Raw genomic sequence first — 22,233 nt, 5'->3', positions numbered from 1 at the left:
TCCTGAAATTTTGGTTTTTCAGTTGGAAGTTGGCTTGACTTACCAGAGTAACACAGAGGATAAAGCTTGTTCCGTTGAATCTTCCATAGATAAATATATGTGGAGTTTAACAGATAATAAACACAGTAGTCACTTATTTACTAAATGGAACAAGGTGAATGGTGTTCAGAAGCTCAGTGAGACACAGGTAAAAGTCTATTTTATGCTAAAGAATATCATAATTTTTAGCTACATTTTAAAGTTGGATTATTTGGACATTGTATCAGGAACTTACCGCACAATTAGTAAATGGTAGTCACAGCTTTTGAAAAATATTACAATATCCCAGATAACTTCAATGACATTATAAATACTCTACCTTGATGTTAAAAATGTTTTTTTTATTATGTACATGTAATTAAACACACATGAGTACAAAAGCCTTCATGAAGTATGATGATTAGCTACCTTGCACACAAAGATAGAGAATTTATTATTTCTATATATGCCAAAGATACATAAAGATGGTGGTGTGAAATCAATAGTAACCAATGCAAGCTCTAAATAGCTATAATTTGATTTAGAATTGATCAATTTGAATAATTTGAAGAACAAAATGCTTTTTTATCAAAAAGTAGTCTGTATTCAAGATTTTAGATATCTTTTGTTGTCTTAGTTTCAGTTTACAATCAATTTAGATGGTGAAGTTGATTTTAGTGAATGTAGAAGATTAGCTATACGAATATTTAATAAAGCTGGTTTATCAACCATAATATCATCAGATATTAAAAACTGTTCAGCTATAGATCCTGTATTAATTACACCAGCTATTGTTATAGATGCTATAGGACAACCAGTAAATACAGGTAACTTTTTATGTCAAAATTATAATATTCATTCTTGTATGGGGTAATTAGGGCACCTAAATTAATATATGTTTACAAAAAATTTGTAGCTATATACTATATAATTTTGTTATCAACAATGATTATGAAACATAGACAGTAGATATGTCAAAGAAATGGGTGGGTGTTGAACTTGTGTTTACTCACATGCTCTTTCTGTTTTATTTGTAGACTATAACACCAATGCTATGGGAAGAAAGATTAAGTTAGAACTGAACGCAGCCTGGTTTAAACAAGATGTAGACTATACACCTTATAAAAATATTATATCTGCTGTATGGCCGACATTAAGACACCAAAATTATAAGTGGGGATTAATTGAAGATCAGTCTTTTTCAAGAGTAACACATTTTACAAGAAATTTGGTATCCATCAGGGATCCCTGTTCACACCCTTCTGTTTTAGTCTGTGGAGAAAGTGGTAAGATATTATTACCAGATGCCACATATTTATAATCACTCTACTGCAGCTAAACGTGTTGATTTTGATTAAATACCAAGTATTGGGCTAAAGTTTGGTTGTATCCTGGTTTACTTTAAAATTGTAATCATATTATTCTCTGCTAAGATATTTCCTTATTCACACAAATCTACCCACTTGTACAATATATATATATATATTACCATACCTATATTCACTCTACAGATAGTTAAGTAAGTTCTTGCCAGATCTTCAAATAATTTTCTGGAATAGTTAGTATTGAACTAAAAATAGTTCCGTCAAAAATACCTCAAGAGATATTGTCACTTACTAGTAATTGTAGTCACTCTATAGAATTTTGACCAATTTCCACATTGAACCATGATCAGTATTTATAGAACAGGCCCCTAATTCCAAAATATTGTTTATGCTAAAACAGTGAGAATCATGAGATGAAGTAACTTATTACAACATGGATAATAAAGCCACTTGAGGAATGTGTTACATTGTCCAGTCCCCAAGCCTTATCGAATATTATGTATGCTGAATTTTATTTCTCTTTTAGACAAGGAATTCATCAACATTTTCCCATTGGAAAGTCTAAAACATGGTCGTCGATATCATATCTGTATCCATGCAGAAGCTAAAAATACAACTCACGAGAAATGGCAGGAAGATCTAGCGGAAGTGAATGCTTGTAGTGATGGTATTACAGTAGATTTAACAGCACCTACAGGGGGTCGAGTTTGGGTAGAAAATCTTAAAGACTTCAAATATCAGGTAACAAATTATTCCATCAAGTTATTATAGAAAACTACAATGTCATCCGATCATGCTCTAGAAAAAAAATATGCATAGCCTATATCGTGACTAATTTTGTATTGATTTGTATTTTAGTCATCCAGCAGTGATGTAACTGTTTACTGGGATAATTTTATTGATGTAGAAGAAAATGGAGGAATAACTGTTCATCCCAGTGGAATTTCACAATACCATTTGTCTATAGGTATGCATTTCATAACCTTTTCATTTACTTCTGTTCATTTTGAAAGTAAAAATATAATATGTTCTTTAGAATATTTTAAGTCAATGACAATTAAATATGTTAGATTCTTTACCTGTAGATTTAATGATCTGATATATAATTGAACAGGTTCCGTTGAAGGAGGAGAAGATATTGTAACTAAACATAGTGTTGGCTTGATTAATCATAAAATATTCCACCATCTTTCTTTACAAAATGGCCACACTTATTATGTCACTATACAAGGTATGTATATATAGAAATTACAATAGAAAAATACTTAGACAATTCTGTCTTATATGAGATGCAATTCTGTCTTTTAAAATACAGTTATAAAATCCTAGATCTGATAAAGAGTGGAGGTTTATGAATATAGGTTAGTCAATGGAGGCTTACCTCTTCGTTCAGTAAATGTAATCATCTCAAGGGCTTAATGACACTGAACAAATCTTTTTTGTTCACTGCCTTTTGAAGAAAGCAGGGGACTATTAAAATGTGTCTGTCCGTCCGTCCGTCCCACTTTCCTTGACTGTTCTGCTGTAAATAGGTACAACTATGATTAGATCAGTTTAAAAATTTAACATTACCTTAGAAAAGATTAAAAGGCACACATATATATGGCCATGAACATAAAATGAACAAAGCACAATAAAGATTACTTTGATATTTTTTTTTGTTTTCATTTACAGCCACTGATTTTGTGAACAGAACGAAAACACTTTATTCTGAAGGATTTATTATTGATAATAGTCCACCATTATCAACCCACAAACCAATACAATTTACTAATACTTATATACAGTCGAATGATGTTTTATCTATGTGGTAATTATATATAAATATATATATAAATATTTTCTGTCTTACATGTAAAGAAGATACTAATCAAATGTATGTAACTAGGCTTAATTACCAGTAGGTGATAGTTTCAATCCCTGTGTTGGGGCGGGGTGGGGGGGGATGGTCTAGTGGTTAACACGTGAAATCACAAGGTCTGTCATTGAGCCAAGTGGCATAGTTGCGATTCCCCACTTGAATGTGACAAGGAGTAGGGTCATCTGTCTAACCTCATGGGTCTTCTCTGTGTCCTCCTGTTCCCACCTACTGCGATAGACCCCTATACGCAAGTGAATTATTAAAATAAAATTGAACCATATGTTAGTCCTGAAGTGGACGTTAAACCTCATTTCTGTCTCTGTGTTGGCCAAAAAGTTCCTCCATTTTTCCAACCTCATTTCCCCGTGCTGATTGGTGTAAGGTGAAGGGCCTTGCAAAGACCAGCACCTAGTCGATGAGAGTCACATGTGTACTTGTTGGTGTGGTTGTCAAAGAACTCTTGACAGTTAGAATTTGATGGAGAGTAGAATTAACCACCACTGTCATGTCAAAATTGCCCCATTGCACAATGTATGAAATATGCCTGTCTTTTCTAGTGTTCAAATAAATAGTATACATACAGTAAATCTTTATACAATTTATTTTATACAATGTATTTAGTAAAATACAATTGATAAATATTTATAAAAATAGATTCCAAATAAACCAAGATTCAATGAATGTTTTTTCAGTTGGACTGGGTCATTCAAAGATATGGAAAGTGGTATAAGTCAATATAGGTGGGCAATAGGAAGTAGACCGGGTCACCAAGACATCACGAAATATACCACCACACCCAATGATTGTGCTGAAGCCAATGTAAACGGAATGCTCTTGGATGGTCATACCTACTTCGTTACTGTACAAGTATGTTGTATAATTAATGCTGTCTATGAAAACATAACTATACAATATGATATATATTTTTAGTGCACCATTCTATTAAAACCCCACTTCCATTTTATTATAGAGTTCTTTATATAGTCATAAAGTAATGGTAATTAATCATTAAATCAATTTCTAAAAATGAGAAGGCAATTGTAATGATTACATTTGAAAAATAATGTAATGAACTATGATTGGATAGAACTATATATATTATTGTGTATATAGACTAAAACATCAATCTTATTAAACTTGATGTCCATTACAGTTTGTTGATTTATCTATTGGGCTATATTGACATCTGACATATTAACTTGAAGACAATGTTCAGATCACATAAACTTATTGACCAATCAAATTGTCTGTATTGTTATACAAAGTTGCTCTTTATGAACCAAAGCTATATGAGTAAATCTGTTTGGGTTATAGTATGACTCATTGAAATGGAAGATCTGTCACTAGAAGTTATTAAATGAAATTAAAAACTAATTGTAATTAGATTGCCTACCTATGTGAATTGATATTCTCATACTTTGTATATATTATTTACCTTTTATTTATACTGTTTTGTCATCCAATCATTTCATTTGCATATCATGAAGCACTGATGAAATTCAAAATATTTTCAGGCTATTAATGGTGCAGGATTATCTACTACAATTATATCACGGCCTGTAACAGTCGACGCAACACCACCTACTGTAGGACACGTGATTGATGTGCTAGACTCTGACGGAGATGATGTAGATTATATAACTAACCAATCACCACTCTCCGTTAGATGGCAAGGATTCCATGATCCCCATTCATCCATGAAATACTATACTGTTAAAGTTGGTACCTGTAATGATTGTGATGACATCATTCCTGAAATAAAAACGGGAACATCTCAGTGTAAGAAATAACTTTTTTTAAACTAGTACCTGTTTATTTTCCAAATTCAAATTCTGAAGACCTACACTTAGGATAGACAATATTTTAATCTCAACAGGTATTTTCCAGTCTAAAGAATTTAAAACAACTGATTTAAAATGTCAATATTTCAGTTTTTACTTTCCCACAATCCAAACTTGCTCCTGGAATCAAATACATCACCACAGTAACAGGATGCAATATGGCTGACATGTGTACTTCTGCTTTTTCTGATGGAGTCATTGTTGACCACACAGCACCGATTGTTGGTAGAGTGCAAGATGGTACCAAAGATTTGGATATAGAATATCAGGCTACAAGGTGAATTTTAGATCTTATTTAAAGTCATTGTTTATTTTGCCTTTGTAATTTTTTTTTATCTTTATAGTCAATAGAAAGGCAATATTTTATTCATGCAACTAATGGATATTTATTTTTCAGAAAATTTGTTGGTGCTAAATGGCATGGTTTTAGGGATACCGAATCTGGTATTGAGAAATATGAATGGAGAGTAGGAACAACCACTGGGGGCGATGAATTACTGAAAGCTCAGGAGTTACCTGTGGTTGAACTAGCTTACAGATCTAATTTACCTGATAATAAACTATTACCTATTGATACCATAATCTATATAACTGTTAGATGTTATAATAAAGCAGGTAGAATTCCATGCATTTAGGTGCTTTTGATGCTCATAAAAACAGTGAATCAGATCACCTTGGTATCAAAAGACCAGCAACCATGTAAAACATAATGTTTCTTTTAAAAACTAAAGTTGCCATATTTGAACAAATATTACGATAGTGAAAGTCGTATTTAAACATAATGATCCTTATTGCTTTTTTTAAGAACTAACCATATTTAAACAAATATTACAGTAGAAAAAGTTGTATGTTATATAAGGATAAATTATGATATTTTGTATCCATTTAAGACATTTGAGGTATCATTTTGGGGTGTTTGGTGATATTTTCAGGTTTATACAGTGAGGTTACATCTAATGGTTTTATGATCGATACAACATTACCAGTTGTGACCAAGAAAGTTGTTCTGTCATCATATAGTTCTATTTTATCATCAACTGTTATATCAAAATCTAGTATTAAGATAGAATGGAAGTTTACTGATGATGAATCAGATATAGAAAGACAATATATTTCTATTTCACCTCATTTATTGGGAGATTTCAACGCTACCGCTATTGAGGTAAGTAACATATCTGTCATTATGACTTAATGAGCATGAGAGTTTAATAATGATTATACACCTACAAAAACGTTAATGGTTCAGTCAAATTATCTGCCCTTGGTAATTGTGCTGTTTTTATCAATCAATTAAACAATTCCTTATTGCTACTAAGATTGCCATTATGTGTGCATGTCACTTCTCTGATATTAAATTCCTTGCAAACCTTCACATAATCGAGTGGACAAGCTGCTGTATTGCAGTGAATGTAAACAATGGTGCTAAGACTGGTATGTAAACAGTTTTTTTGATTGGTTCATCGAATGTACCTACGTGGCCAATGAAATCATCAAGGGGGGATAATTTGAATTCGTGAAAACCTCAAATCATTCACTCTCTCTCTCTGTGCCCTGAATGTAAGATGAATTTCTGTCTTAATTTTTACATCAATCTACCATGCCCATTTCAAATTGTGTTTCAGATTCCCAGTGTGTTAACTGAGTATACATTTTCAAGTCTAGATCTACATGACGGTAGTAAATATAAAGTTAAAGTTATTGGTTGTAATTTAGCTGGTTTGTGTCAGTCAAGTATTACAGATGATATAACAGTTGATTCTACACCACCTACCAGAGGTAAATTATAAATTATAAATTCTTGTATCTTGAATAACAGCAATTACAACTAATGCATGAATAGTGTGTTAATAAATTAAGCAGACGAATTGATTTTTAGCATATTTTGAAAATAGTGAGTCACTTTACAATTCCAGAGCCATTCTTGAATGCAATAACATTTGTTAGTGTTGTGTACTTTATAATTTAGCCTACATAACATTTCCTAATACAGCCAGAAATGTTTAAAATATTTTTTTGTTCAATATAAACCACAGCCAAATATGAAATCTTAAAAATTGTTATCAAACATCTTCATTCATTAATCTTTCGTAACCAGAAACTTAATTATATAAAGCTTGTCTGATCAGTACTTCATTTCCTTCTACATTTTTTACTACCATTATACTAAACTTTAAATTCTTCTAATTTAGGCATGTTTGCTGTAGACACAAGCCATGCCGCTGCTTTACATAGAGATAAAAATGAATGGATCAGCTGGACGATAAATTTAATAAACATAGCATGGTTGGGATTTGCTGATCTTCATACTGGCATAAGTGAATATAGAGTCACTGTTGGAACTAAGCCTTTCTTTACTGACCTCAATAAGGTAATTAAGTGAAGGTGACATATACTGTATAATATTCTTACAGCATGATAAATAAGATAGATATACAACACAATGGTTGGTGAGCTTGATATATAATTACATGGTTGTATGTTCTATATCCTCACTCTAGTTATATGTCAAAGTTTTATGTTCTTGAATAAGACATTTTATTCCTGTATTCCTGTCAGCTGTATATTTGCAACTTAATGTACCATGAAAATTCTGTATGATACAGAGAAATGACCTCTAAGAAATGAAATATCATTGGATGACTGCTGCAACTAAAGGAAATGACAAAAGTTGTCATCTGATTTGTTTGAAATTTATTTGCTTTATTTAAATTGATTAAACAAAACAGCAATTGAATTTTTAAAATTTCTGTTTATTAATTCTACAGTTATGACCCCTTTTCACTTCGTAAAATCCTGTGACCGCCCTAGTGACAAAAGTTATATTCCATCCCATCTGCCTGTCATTGGTCATAATAGTGAAACGAAAAATCTGATTACTTATGGCATTATTGCCCTTGATTATGCCATTGTTGACTGCTCGTATGATGTGGGAATTCGACCTATTGCAGGTTTTTATTGCAGGTCAAAACTTTAAGTAGTGAAAAAATTATCTCAGAATATAGTAATTTGAATAAAATGTTCATTATATTTGTTTTGTATTATCTATTTTTGAACTATTATATTAATAACGGCCAGCTCTTTATCTAAATCTTACATACTGTATCTTTAAATCTTAAGATAATATAATTGATTGTTTAATCTGATTTTTTGTGATCTAGGATGGTATAGAAGCAACTTTCCAGCATGTTATTGGAGCAGATTTTGACGATGAAGGTATGGTACAGACAGTTACCATTGACACTAAACCACTTCAGATTGGCAGTAGAATATTCATATCAGTTTGGGCTATTAATGGGGTTAGTATTAATATTATTTATTTATGTTTTCTATTAGGATCTTTTAACTTTGTCCTGAATATTTGATGTATCTTCCTAAGCTGTTAATAATCATGACTGAAATACCCATACAATAAAACTATTCTCCAAGCCATATTTCAAATATGAAGCAGGAATAAATACATAATTATATGGTACTTGCTTAATGTTAAAACCATCTTTGTTTTGTTTTTATGTGAAACTTATACTGACATCATTCTCTTTACTTTAACCATAGGTTGGATTTAAAAGTCTCCCAGCTCATTCTGAATTTGAATTGGTTGAAGGAGGAATATTAGATTTAGTCAGACGTTGTCAGCCCTATGATTGTGAAGGACATTGTTCTTGCGGTGCACAAGATAAAAAATGCTCTGCTGCTCTGAATTGTAATGATGTCTCCCAAGGTAATTTAACCATGTATTTTGTTTCAAATTGTAAATCCGATGTGCAAATGAAATGATGATTTAGAAAATGTCACTCTTTAATACCTTTAATACTTTCAAAGAAAACCATTTGACTTGACGTTTTTCTAAATTTTATCTCTTTATTTCTGTGTATATTTCTGTAGGGAATCCAAACAACCTTATACAAGTTACAGATTTAGTGTCAACTGCTGCAGTTCAGCCACGTTACACATCCTCTGATAACTATTTAGCTGCTAGATGGAGAGTTACAAATACACAAGGTCTTTCTGTTATCAGGTAAGAATGTCTAGTAATAGCAAGTTTTAATTACTAATAATACTAATTACACAGCCAGGTTATTAAGTACTATAAAATAAAACTGTGTTGTTAATTCAATAAAATACAACCTTTATAGGCATTTTGAAAATAGGAATATAATGTAGCTATGGATTTTGAGCGTTAAAGGATTAAGAAAGTCATCATTTAAATCAGACATGACCTACCTCCTGTTCATGCGTCTTAACATGGCATATTGGTTAGTTAGAAATGGTGCATTACATCCCAGAGAAAATAAGTAAGGCAGTAAGCCGATTGATTATTTTTAGCAATTTTAGTATTCAAGCACATCCTTTTTTGTGAATGTTGTCTTCTTTACATTAATTTATTTTCAAGTTAAAAATATGCTGAATGAATCAAACTAGGAAATATGGACCTTTGTTCTGCAATCGTCCTGCCTATAAACATATTTTTACAAGTTGACAGGGGTACAAGAGCTGTATGGCGCATCTGAATTTGTATGTAGAAGGTTGGCCACCTCTGATTTAAATGATTGTATAAAGCGTAACTAATAGCTTCTATTGTTCTACAACATTGTGTTTTATTATACAGATATGAAATAAGTGCTGGGCATTCAAATGAAGATACACCAACTGGTATATTTGATTCAGATGAAGACAGGACCTGGTTCGATGTTGGTGAAAATATGATGGCCTTTTTAGCTTTAGGTAAATCAAGGAAGTATATTAAATCCTATAATTGCTGGTGTGTCACATCATTCGGCTTTGGGCCCATTAATTACTTTTATATTCTATGGATTTCAAATTTCATTATAAATATATAACCGAGTTAAAAAACCAAATTGATAAATATATAGTAATGAGGTGATCTACAACTTATTGTTAATTAAAACATAAAATATATTTTAGATAAAAAGTTGGTAGAGTCTATATCATACAGCATCTTTGTGAGGGCGTGGTATGGTACTGATAAGTATGCTGTATTTAAATCTCCTGGAATTGTAGTACTGACGTCTGCCCCTAGTCTTGGTCGTCTTGCTGGATCTACTGTAAGTTACATAGTTTATAAATGAAGATAATAGATAACTGATCCAAGTTTCTTGGTTATTTTTGTCGATTAATAATTTATGATTTTTCTATGCCCACATTTGTGTCTTGCATGGTAACAGCTTGTTTTCAAAATTATAGTTTTATATGTTTTGGGTATGAATGGGGAGAGAGAGAGAGAGAGAAAAATGGTCTTTAACGTCCACTCAACACAAACTAGATCATTTCGAGACTAACATGATTCAATTTTTTATTTCAATAATTTGCTTGTACGTAGGGGTTTTTAGCAGTGGGAGGAAACTAAAAGTCCTGGAGAAAATCCCTGAGGTTGGACAGGCGACCCTAGTCCTTGTCACTTACAACCGGGGAATCTAAACCACATCAGTTGACTCAAAGACTGATCTAATGATACAACGCACATTCGCTAACCAATCGGTAAATGATGGCATCTATATATATTATTCATTGTGTTCAATATTTTTATATAACGAAATACATATATTTGCTAGTATGTGTAACTACAATATGAATAATTTAAAAACTTGTTTATTATCCAGGTAAAAGAATTGGAAACTATTACAAGTACTAAAGATATAGATTATCAAACATCTAGTAATCAGGTTATTGTTGGTTGGAAAAATAAATTTAGAGGAGGAATTCATGGTTTAGATTATTTTAAACCGTACCTTAGCACACATCCACAAGGTAAATGTTATGTATATCTCTTATGTTACCAATACGAAAATGAGGACAATCCATAGTAAAGCAGATTATTAGCAATTTTCCTTTAAGATATTGTTCCCTCAAGAATATTTAGGTCATCTTTGGCAAGCTGAAAACTTATTATTTAACTAAAATTATGATATTTTTTATGACGTAGAAAAATTAATTTTTAACTGTAAGTGATTAGTAAGCTCACATTGAATAAAATCAAAAATTCAATGGCAAATTTGGCATACAACTGTTTGTTAGTGCATGAAGACATGTATCAAAAATTATATATATACTCTACAAACAACATATCCTAAGTTATTGCTGGCTGTACTGATTAATGGCAGTATGTGTAGATTTTAAACTGGATAGGGTTTCATATTCATAGCTTGCAAGATACATCATTAGCAACATGTATTCTTCTTGGTAGTTTTTGTTAATGGTTATGATTCTAGACTCTCAAGTTTCAAGGATATATATTTATTATCTATTTAACATAGGACACAATGTGCATGAGACACCCACCAACATAGCAGAAAATGAGGTTGTTTACACAGCTACAGGTTTAAATTTACAAGAGGCTAAGGAATATTATAGTACAGTATTAGCTTATAATAAAGCTGGATTAGTTAGCTGGGCTAATAGTGATGGTATACTCATAGATAATACCCCTCCTACTTCTGGTATTATACATGATGGTGATGGTAGGTACAGTTTAATTTGTGTATCAATAGTATTATATTTGAGGTATCTTCACCTTGTGATAAGAACTTATTGAAGTAAATTGAAGTCATTCTATATTGTATTATATTCCTTCCTAATGGTATGATGTAATAGATATACAATATATCTATATTTGATTAATCACCAAACAAAGTTTATTCTGTGTTATCCATGTTTTTAAATTTTGTGGCATATACTACTACCATTCATCGCTTCATCCTAAACAAAATTAGTAAGTAATATCTGAATATTGAACAAACAATGAATTAAACTTGCCTTCCTGTATACAAAGTGTGTCATTTGATGATATATTTGGACTAAAAACATACTCAAACTAATTCATCTATCAAAAGTTTGCTTTAAATCCATCTATAAAAAATTTTAATCGCAAGAAAATTACCCCAAGCCACAAAAATCTATTTTAAGCAGCCGTGTTTGTCACATGACTTGATTGAGGGATAATCCATTTTTCAGTTTGTATTTTTTGTTAGTCACTGTCCATTTACCATAAGTATCGAAGCCTTAGTAAATTCTTGGATTATTCTCTGTTGACTTCTTTTTTCACTGTTTATTTATAGACTCTATTATACACTTAAGTTTCTCAGTGTTCTCACAACCACTAGCGATCAACACATACAATACAGACTGCCAGTTAGTGACACCTTTACACTTTTGTCCTGTGGGCACTCAATGGGTGTTTTTCAGGGAATCCAGATTGAGTGTCTCTACTTTCCTAATATAGCAAATAAACCATACTTTCATTAGATATAACTACCCTATAAATAGTTTAGTGGGAATACATCTTTAAATAAAATATAAATTGTACTTGTATGGCTATTGAACTATATTATTTACAGATATTCATATTTTTTGTTTTAAGACAAAAATGTTAAAGATTACCAGAGTTCTTCATCAATGGTATCAGCATCATGGTATGGATTTATTGATAGTGATAGTGGTATAGTTAAATATTACTGGTGTATTGGTACTGATGTTAGTACTACAGGTTGTAATATACTCGACTGGAAGAATGTAGGATTAAATACTAGAGTATCTGTAAACCTAACTACACCTTTAAATCAAGGTAAGCATAAAGTAATTAGTATTAAGATATATTTTAAGTACAGTGAACATTTAATGAGTATTTAATCAATTGAGCATTACTTAACACCATCTGATGCTATTTTCAAATCTTGAGCACAGTGATCGTTTGGTGTCATTTGCATTTGGATAACCAGAAAATGTTTTTTTTTTCTCTGTTTATTCCAATTTCCTAATCTTTTTTTTTTATTTTTAGAATCGAAGATTTATTGTAAAGTATATGCTATAGATGGTAGTGGCTTGAAGTCTGAAGTAGCTGTGTCTGATGGTATGAAAATTGATACCACAAGACCTGTTCCCGTTGATGTAGAATATATTGGTGAAAATCTCATCAAAAATCCATCTTTTGAGGAGAACGTGACAGAATCAACTAAGGAATGTGATGACCAACTACCAGCAAATTGGGAAGCTGACTCTACCTCTTGTATTAAAACCGTCCAATCAGAGTCGTCCGTTTCAAATCAAGGCAGAGCCTATATCAAAGTGAAAGGCGAAATACAACAAACTGTTTCTAATTTGAATGTCCAAAACGTGTATCACATTGTAGTGCATGTAGGATATCCTCATGATGTCACTTCGCACCATCGCAACATTGAAGGTTTTGTCCAATTAGGAAAGGAGATTCACCCATTTAACCTAGATCCACAGAGATGCCAAGGATTATGTGATGTTGGAGGACAGCCATTAATATTATGGAATAAATTTACATATGTTTTCCAGCCAACAGAATCAAGAGAAGTGATTAAAATTGGTACCAACAAATTAAATATGATATTAGCTGTAGATGATGTATATGTGCAACAAATTAATTATATAGATATAACAAGTGATTCTAATCACTTAATACATCATACAGTGTTTAGACCTTATTGGTCATCTCTTCATCTTACCTGGCATTTTAAAGATGATCAAAGTCCTATTACAGATTATCAATGGGCTCTTGGTAAGTTTAGGAAATACAACATTTTTTTATAATTGCACCTTCTCTTTAAAGCTTTTTATTATTTTTAAATGTAACGAGATAAGGGAAAGTGGGGGGGGGGGAATAGCCACACCGGACAGGTCGGTAGATCTGTAAAGCTGCTGGATCAAAATTGACTATTATATGGTCCAGTTTAAAGAGTTTTAAATAGATTTTATTGGACAATCTGTGTCCGATTTATTCAGTTATATTAGATTCTATCATCTTTTGTAATCCAAGATACCATCTTCATTGTCCTAGTTGATGCAGAACTGTAAGATTTAAATCACAAAGAGCAGTCGATTGTACATGTATAATAATGGTAATTTAAAATAATTGATATGTTTGTGGTCGTTTTTCTTTCAGGAACTGTTAAAGGTGGAACTCAGATTCAGTCATTCACTAGTGTGGGCAGAAATCAACATGCAACAGCCACTGGCTTAAAACTAGCCCATAATACTCTAATTTATCTGACAGTGCTGTCAACCAATGCTGCAGGACTGACAACTGTTAGCAAATCAGAGAGTATTATTGTTGATATGACGCCACCTGTAATATCAGAAATAAACGATGGTTTAGGTAAGAAAGAATTGAAAATGTACTTTTTAGATAAAAGAAAAATTAGTTTTTTATGATAGTGTTGTCCATGTGACTGGCAGGTTTTCTTTCTGATTACTGTTTGAGAATGCAAGCTGTTTCATAACCTGGCTGTTTCGTACTTAGTTCATTGGTACCTCACATGAGCCGTTTTGTACCTTGGTTAATTTCAAGAGAACAAGAGAACTTTTACATGGGTTTTTTTTTTAAATCTATCTTTATTGCTTGGTAGACAAGTCTGTTAGGAGGCAGCAGGAGTGGATGTTGTTCCGTAGACAAAGGCACACCTCCTTAACAGGGTAGCTGTTGGATTTGATCAAATCGTTTCACCTTTAATTCAATTCCTTTCAACTGATTTCAACAACATAGGAAAAGGTACAAATCAATTTGAGGTATGAAGTCAAGTACAAAACGGCTCATGTGAGGTACGAATGAACTAAGTATGGAACAGCCAGGTTACGAAACAGCCTGCATCCGTTTTTGAACTATATGGTCCCTGTTTAAAAGTGATGATATACATGAACATTAACCATTTACTAACTTTATTAAGGTGTTCTGATTCAAGTATCCATGATTTGTATTTTAGGTGCTGACGTCAGTTTTCAATTGACCAGATTGGTATCAGTTAATTGGAAGATAACAGATAAGGAATCGGGCATACATAGTTGTCAATGGGCCATTGGTAATAATAATAATTTATACTCTACTCTGTACCATATTCTTAATGTTGTAATTATGTTATTTGTTAGTCGGGAATAACCACTTTCATGTGAAAATAATCGTTTAGCTATTGTTTTTGTTTTAAAAATACATCTTGTAAGATGGAAAATATAGTTTTACAACCATCTTGTGACTTTTACAACCTTTTGGACCAGGAACTGGACCGAAGTGCTACTCATCCTGTTCTTACAGTTTTTGTTTTTATGGGCGACGTTCTTCAGAAAAAGCCTAAAGCTGTGCCAATTCATGTACGATCGATATGAAACTTGGCATGCATATTCCTTGGACAATTGTGCATTGATTAACGGACTTCAATTTCAATTTTTGATATGACGTCAGTCGTCAACAATTCCAAGATGGCTGCGATAACATCATAGTCAGTTCCTGGTCCATAGCATGATGGTACTTTTTAAGATATTCATTAATTTTCGAAAAATGCTCTTCTGTAATGCAATGAAGTCCTATGCATGATATTTTTAAATTAACCAAATTGGTTGACTGTTACTAAGAAGTATATGATTTTTGTCAGGTTCAACCCGTGATAGTGTTGATATACAGCCATTCATCCCAGTGCCAAATGGTCAATCAATTGCACAAGTTGAAGTTCCTGAAAATTTAATAGAAGATTCTAGAGAAGTTTATTCTACTGTAAGATGTTATAATAAAGCTGGTTTACCAACTACAGCAACCACTGATGGCGTTTTGGTTATAAACAAGATGTCTGTCAATGCAGGTGGCCAGATGGATATTTTGAAAGATGAGGTGTCTGAATATCCGGTTAAAAATGAATGTCATCCATTAACGAATGCATTACGATTGCAGTGGAATTTAGAAAGCGGAGGAGTTGATACAAAATCAATTCAGGTAGGAAACCCATTTAGATTACTCACTCATTGTTCTGTATATTGGGTCTAACAATTGCAGTAAAAGAATTGAAGACCTTAGTAAAAGATCTAAATATTAAAGCATCTAATATGTAAATCGTTTAATTATCTTATGCTAAACATAATATATTCTTTAAAGATATATTTCCTCAAGGGATGGACAGGAAAATATATTCAAATTTCAGCAAAATTCCCATTAGAATCTATCAATACAAATGTAACTGTGAAGCATGTGTGTTAGGTGATGAATAGATGTGTGCTAACCACGCTGTGTAACATAAGATAACTGTAGGTGCCCAGTTGGCAATTGCTGAAGATATATGTTTCGAAAGGTTATTTAATTTTTTCTGCAAATAAAGTTTATTGAGGCAAAAATATAATTAATCATTCAATTATATTTGACTATTATTTTAACAGGTATCAGTTGTTGGTCCAGGTTCTACTCTAGATAAGGAAGTTCGAGTTATAGATATTGGTTATAACCAGGCTAAATTAAGAAGTTTATCACTACAACCTAACTCTAACTATAATGTTAGTGTTTCTACTATAAATGTATTAGGAAGACAAGACAATTCTTTATCAACAGTAATAACATCTAAAGCACAACCTCCAGTTTTACAAGGTTAGTTAACATTTTATCATTGTTTGATATCTTTAGTAGTACGCAGGGTAAAGTATTGAATTGAGTTGATCTCATATGTTATATTCTATTTAAGCATCAAGATGCTTATTGTCATTTGAAGGATTTTAATAATGGGGTTTGTAAGCTTTATGTAAGCTGTGGACTGTTACACAAATTAACTATTGGTTGCTATATACCAATATCAGGAAGCATTGTATTTTTCACAAAATGCAAATACTTTTAAGCATTACTTCCCGATGGTCAATCATTGACAAAGGGTCAATAAACAAAGGCAAATTCAAGTAAATAGCAATTTGACTTTCTAAATAATACACCGTCAAATAATAGAACCCTTGCACATAGGGGTCTTAAGCAGCAGATAACCCATGAGATTGGGTAGGCAACCGTACGTTTTATCACATACAAGCTTAAGATCAAGATCACAACACTTGAATCAGTGACAGACTTTATGATCTAAAGTGCACTCATTAGACCACTTGACTCCCTCCTCTCCAGAAAATCAGTATAAATGAAAAAGATCTGCAATAATAGTAGTCACAGACATAAGTATCTCAATAATGTCTAGTTGGTGACAATGAAATATTTTGAATGCATGTTTTTAAGTTTACATGGTGTATGGCGTTGTCTCAGTAATTTGTAATAACAATTTACGTTTTGCCAAGAAATTACCATTCAGTAAACAAGCCTTCTTAATTTTGTTACTAAGGTACATGTAAGAGGGGCTCTTTGCAAACTGGCTAATATGACATATTTTGTTTTAGATCTATCAAAAATAAAAACAGCCAATTCATTTGATGGGAAAACAATGGAAATATCATGGAGAGAAGCATTTGTTTCCACATGGAAGAACCTGTATTATGAAGTCAGTTTGGGAACTGCTTTAGGTGGTGCTGACATCATGCAGTGGCAAGAAACAACAGTTCCCTCACTTTCTATCCGTTTACCAGATAAAGCTAAAACACCCAAGTTATATTTAACATTGACGACCATTGATCCCTGTGGTTTGTCTCTAAATTATAATCACACCATTGTTGTTTAAATTAATTGACCATCCAGATGGAAAAACACCTCAAATATTTCTATTTTTTTATATAAAGTCTGTTGAAAAATAAATTTTTGTCTATTTCCATAAATATATATTATATAAAAAGCCTACTGGAGATCGCAGACAAATATTCAAACTCAAGATATCTTCTGTTCCTCTAAATATTTTATGTATGGAAGTACAAAATAATTTTCAGGTTAATATAACAGCAATTTTATTTATGTGGGTACAAAATGAAACGCTTAAATTTGCTAAATCTGTCATACTTTGACACACGTTATTAAAATGGAGATTCTTCACTCTTTTCTTTTATGTTGATTATCATCTCATTATTTTTGAATTCTTTTACAATCAAATTTCAGTTTAGAAATTGTTTTTGTTTTGGACTGTTTTCTTTTACAATTATTTTTATTTATCCACATTTAATGTGGATGTCTTATTTTCATCAGCTTGTGAACACTGTCTAAATCAGAGGTTTGGCAGATATTTTCAAATTTGCAGGGTTTTGTCATTAATTGTTCACAAATTGCCAAGTTTACCCCCCCCCCCCATTAATGCTTAATGAAATTTAGTGAATGGCAAACAGAAAAAAAAGCGAAAAGCCCTCTACATAATTTATAAAAATATGGCAAGGCTGTTCATTTTGGTATAAGGAAGAACTCTATGGATTTCCAAAACTTTTGGATTGTAAATATCAAATGCGTTAGAACTTTTGGATTGTAAATATCAAAGGCATTTTTGCTGAGTTATCTTCTTGTCATACTGGAACAGTCAAAGCTTATGAACCCGGTATACATGGAGTTTCACTTGGGAGTTTTTAAAAACTTTATATTGTTCATTTAGCCTAACAAGCAACTCTATCAAAATTCATCAAAAAAAATATTGAAATTGATGATATCTACCAGACCGAGTTTCAAATTGATTTTAAATTTTTTGTTTCAAAGAGTTATATTTACATTTACATTTTTACTTTCTCTGTAGAATTTGTTGACAATTTTATAGCCAATACCGATGATTTTGATAATGGTGCAGGTGGCCCTGTATTAAGATTTCTGATATAAGCCTGGTATATGTTATAAAGAAATACATTCCAATTTAAGATTACAATTTATTTATATTTATAATATTATTATTATTCAATGACTGTTTACCGATAGCTCACCAAGAATTATTTTGTAGTCTATATTTTGCATAATTTTTGATGGATGTGTATCTTTTGTTAATAAACTCCATTGTATCATATAATGTCGGGTTTGTCTCCAATATCAATCAAAGGATTGTACAACACATTTCTTTAGTGTACCCCTTGTGAGAAATTGATGATAATCATCTGAAGATGTCAAGAATAGATCTATTTCGACTGATGAATTAATTGACTCGACTGATGAATTAATTGACCAAGCCAACAGAGTTGAAATTTGGGCCATATATATATTGCTGTCTGTCACTTTTATTAAATTTGGAGTATCTATAAATATCCAGTAACTGTGATATGTTAATAAATAAATGGCTAGCCTGGAGGTCGGGTGTTCGATCCCTGCATTGGCCGAGAAAGTTCATCCAGATTTTCCGGCGTGGTTCTCCCTTGTCAGTGATGCGGGACGGAGGGGCTGACAAGGAAAGCTGTCTAGTCGTTCGGATGGGACGAAAAACCGAGGTCCCGTGTACACATTGGCGTGCACGTAAAAGATCCCTTGGCAGTTGGAATTCGATATAAGAGTAGGCCGTAGTGCCGCTGTGCGGGCAAAATTTCCCTCATAGCACACTGTATGCCGTATGCCCGTCTTCATTAGCCCAGGTTAGGAGCAGAACAGTAGGACGTTAAACCCCATTTCATTTCATTTCATTTCATTTAATAAATAAATGTAATAAAAGTCTTTTATATTTGTATGTATATTTTTCTAAACCTTTATTATTAAAACAAATGAATTATCGATTTCTTGTGTCATTATAGTTGTACAAATTGGAACCATATGGTTTTATCCATCTAATTAAAATCATATGTTTTTAGTCCCCTGTCGGTTTAACTGCGAATTGAGCTTTAGGGTTTGTCTGTCATTATTTGTTTCCCTGATTATATTTAGAGATAATTTGATTGGAATATAGTATACACTGTTATATAGCAAAGTTTGTTTCCTAGCTGTCGATTAGACGCATATAGTCACACTAAACCTCATCCCAAACTTAGACTGCCTGTCTACAGCTAGCTCCGCCTGTATTCTCGAAGTATGACGTAGATGGATCGCTGCGTGCAGTATGACAAAACCTTTAGTTAGAACAATAGCTAAATTTGTGTGGGCGTATTATGTCGCCACCTGTCAACAATTGGCTCTTGAACGCGGTATTGGCTACAGTTTTTGACGACTTTCCGTTCCAAAGTTATTCCCCCACCCCACCCCACCCCTTTGCCGAAAATGCAATAGAAGCTACAGTTTTTGACAAATTTTGTGTGAAGCATCGTGGTCATGAGTGGACTAACCCTATCAAAATTCAGTGTTCCGTGACTTTCCTTTCCGAAGTTATCCCCCTTTGCCGAAAAGGCTGCAGTTTTTATCAATGTTTTTCTGATTTGCCTATACCGTTTTTTTAGGACTTCGAATTTTGTCTAATGGTTTGGATTGTTCGTACTTGGCTTTATTTTATTGTTAATGCGATGGAGGCTGTAGTTTTAAACAGATATTTTTCAAATTTGGTGGAAAGTATTGGGATCATATTATGACCCCTATTGATATTAAGCGTTCCGCGACTTTTTCTTGAGAGGCCAACCTCTATCGATATTCAGTGTTCCGCAAATGCTGAATAGAAAGTATTGGGGTCATGGAGGATCAACCCTATTGGTTTTCAGCGTTCCGCGACTTTTTGTTCCAGAGTTATCCCCTTTTCTGAAAACTCTGTGAAAGCAATAGAGGCTACAGATATTTTTTTTCAAATTTGGTCTGAAGTATTTGAGTCATGAGGGGACGAACGCCAAAAAAATGAAATGAAATGGGGTTTAACGTCCACTATTCTGCTCCTAAACTTGGCTAATGAAGACGGGCATACGCCATACAGTGTGCTATGAGGGAAATTTTGCCCCGGGCAGCGGCACTATCGCCTACTCTTAAATCGATCTTTTACGTGAATTCCAATATATACACAGGACCTCGGTTTTTCGTCTCATCCGAAGGACTAGACAGCTGTCCTTGTCAGGCCCTCCGTTCTGCACCACTGACAAGGAGAAACCACGTCAGAAAAGGGGACAAAGCAGTCTATAGTCAGCATTCTGCGACTTTCCGTTGCAGAGTTATTGCCCCTTTTCTGAAAAACTTGTGAAAGCGATAAAGGCTACAGTATATTTGATGGGAAACATTGGGGTTATGAGACAATGAACCCTAGCAATACTCAATGTTCTACGACTTTCCATTTCGGGGTTTATCCCCCATATGCCAAAAACTTGTGAACGCGATAGATGCTTTAGTTTTTTTTAACGTATTTCTGTCAAAAGTGGTGGAGAGCATTTAGGTCATGAGAGGACTGACCCCTACTGACTTTTTGTTCCCGGGTTAATCCCCCCCCCTTTTGCAAAAAGCCTTGTAAACGCGCGATAGGGGCTATAGTTTTTATACGCCCACCTTGAAATTGTCGTCGCCCCGTCCGTCCATTGGTCTGGCGTAAACAATGGCTTGTGGACGCTCTAGGAACTAAAGTTAATATCGATTGACTTTAAATTTATACATAGTTTTTACGGTCATGAGACGAAGAAGCCTATTGATTTTTAACGATTTCTGATAATTACTGATCACTCTAAAAAAAATCTTGTGGATGCTCTGGAGCACACTGATCAGCAGTGAATTTTCGCTAGGCAGCTACAATCACTGATAAGGATGACATCAATGCGACTTAATGATTCCCAAATATTAACTTTTTTCTTTCGTTAAATTAAATTCTAAAACATTTTTTTCGTTTATTAGAAAAATAAATAAAGACGTTTTAATTATTTGTAGGTAAAAATCATTTCCTATTTAGTGTAAATGGGTATTAAAATAAGTAAAATTCACCATTTAGCCCGATTCAGTAATGTCTTATGTAAACAATGCACGCGCTATTGAGCCAATGATTGACGCCGCGTGATGTAACGTCACGTGTCGAAACAGAGATAATTAGGCTAAAGTTAATATCCAATTGACTTTAAATTTATACACAGTGTTACAGAGATAATTAGGCTAAAGTTAATATCCAATTGACTTTAAATTTATACACAGTGTTTAAGATCGTGAGACGAACAAGCCTATTGATTTTCATTCGTTTCCGATATTATGGCCCGTGAGCACTTTGAAATATCTTGTGGACACTCTAGACGCTAAAGTTGATATCTTATTGACACACAGTGTTCAAGGTCATGAGACGAAGAAGCCTTCCGATTTCCGATAATTACTGCCAAAGTTATGGCCTATCAATTTTCATCGTTTTCCGATGATTATGGTAATTGATATTAAATGTTTTGTATGCTGTTAGAAAAGGGCAGACCTAGAAGCCAAATGTGTTGTTACTCGTAATCAGATTATAGAGTGTTGTACATGTTTTCATTTCTGACAAAAGAAAAAATATACCACAACCCTTGTTGACTCCCTGGATGACTTAGCTGCAGTGGGCGTACGTTTCGTTGGCTGGCAACCTATCTTCAATTTGGTGGGAAGCATTGGGATCTTGAACCCTTAATTTAAAAGCTTAAATTATACCATCCAGACCCGTAGTAAGTGGAG

General features: G+C 33.0%; 1 protein-coding gene across 1 annotated transcript in view; it reads left to right on the top strand.

Moving 5' to 3' along the window:
* The window catches only part of LOC126831133 (uncharacterized), a 51,796-nt gene extending 32,371 nt beyond the window's left edge, over positions 1–19,425 (top strand). Inside the window, exons 26-53 of the mRNA XM_050561796.2 lie at positions 23–187; positions 656–845; positions 1,056–1,304; positions 1,870–2,084; positions 2,202–2,310; positions 2,458–2,574; positions 3,018–3,153; positions 3,897–4,071; positions 4,719–4,983; positions 5,136–5,322; positions 5,443–5,660; positions 5,978–6,207; positions 6,668–6,821; positions 7,235–7,413; positions 8,204–8,341; positions 8,598–8,763; positions 8,928–9,060; positions 9,652–9,767; positions 9,969–10,108; positions 10,664–10,811; positions 11,318–11,521; positions 12,421–12,624; positions 12,838–13,584; positions 13,969–14,181; positions 14,786–14,881; positions 15,449–15,783; positions 16,221–16,425; positions 17,208–19,425. Of these exons, the coding sequence (XP_050417753.2) occupies positions 23–187; positions 656–845; positions 1,056–1,304; positions 1,870–2,084; positions 2,202–2,310; positions 2,458–2,574; positions 3,018–3,153; positions 3,897–4,071; positions 4,719–4,983; positions 5,136–5,322; positions 5,443–5,660; positions 5,978–6,207; positions 6,668–6,821; positions 7,235–7,413; positions 8,204–8,341; positions 8,598–8,763; positions 8,928–9,060; positions 9,652–9,767; positions 9,969–10,108; positions 10,664–10,811; positions 11,318–11,521; positions 12,421–12,624; positions 12,838–13,584; positions 13,969–14,181; positions 14,786–14,881; positions 15,449–15,783; positions 16,221–16,425; positions 17,208–17,485 (5,712 nt within the window). The 3' untranslated portion in view covers positions 17,486–19,425. The remainder of the gene's footprint in view (positions 1–22; positions 188–655; positions 846–1,055; positions 1,305–1,869; positions 2,085–2,201; positions 2,311–2,457; positions 2,575–3,017; positions 3,154–3,896; positions 4,072–4,718; positions 4,984–5,135; positions 5,323–5,442; positions 5,661–5,977; positions 6,208–6,667; positions 6,822–7,234; positions 7,414–8,203; positions 8,342–8,597; positions 8,764–8,927; positions 9,061–9,651; positions 9,768–9,968; positions 10,109–10,663; positions 10,812–11,317; positions 11,522–12,420; positions 12,625–12,837; positions 13,585–13,968; positions 14,182–14,785; positions 14,882–15,448; positions 15,784–16,220; positions 16,426–17,207) is intronic.
* Positions 19,426–22,233: the final 2,808 nt, after the last annotated feature.

This window comes from Patella vulgata, chromosome 8 (genome assembly GCF_932274485.2).
Source record: "Patella vulgata chromosome 8, xgPatVulg1.2, whole genome shotgun sequence".
In the NCBI taxonomy this organism is placed as follows: Eukaryota; Metazoa; Mollusca; class Gastropoda; family Patellidae; genus Patella; species Patella vulgata.
This window is presented reverse-complemented; position numbering and strand designations above follow the sequence as displayed.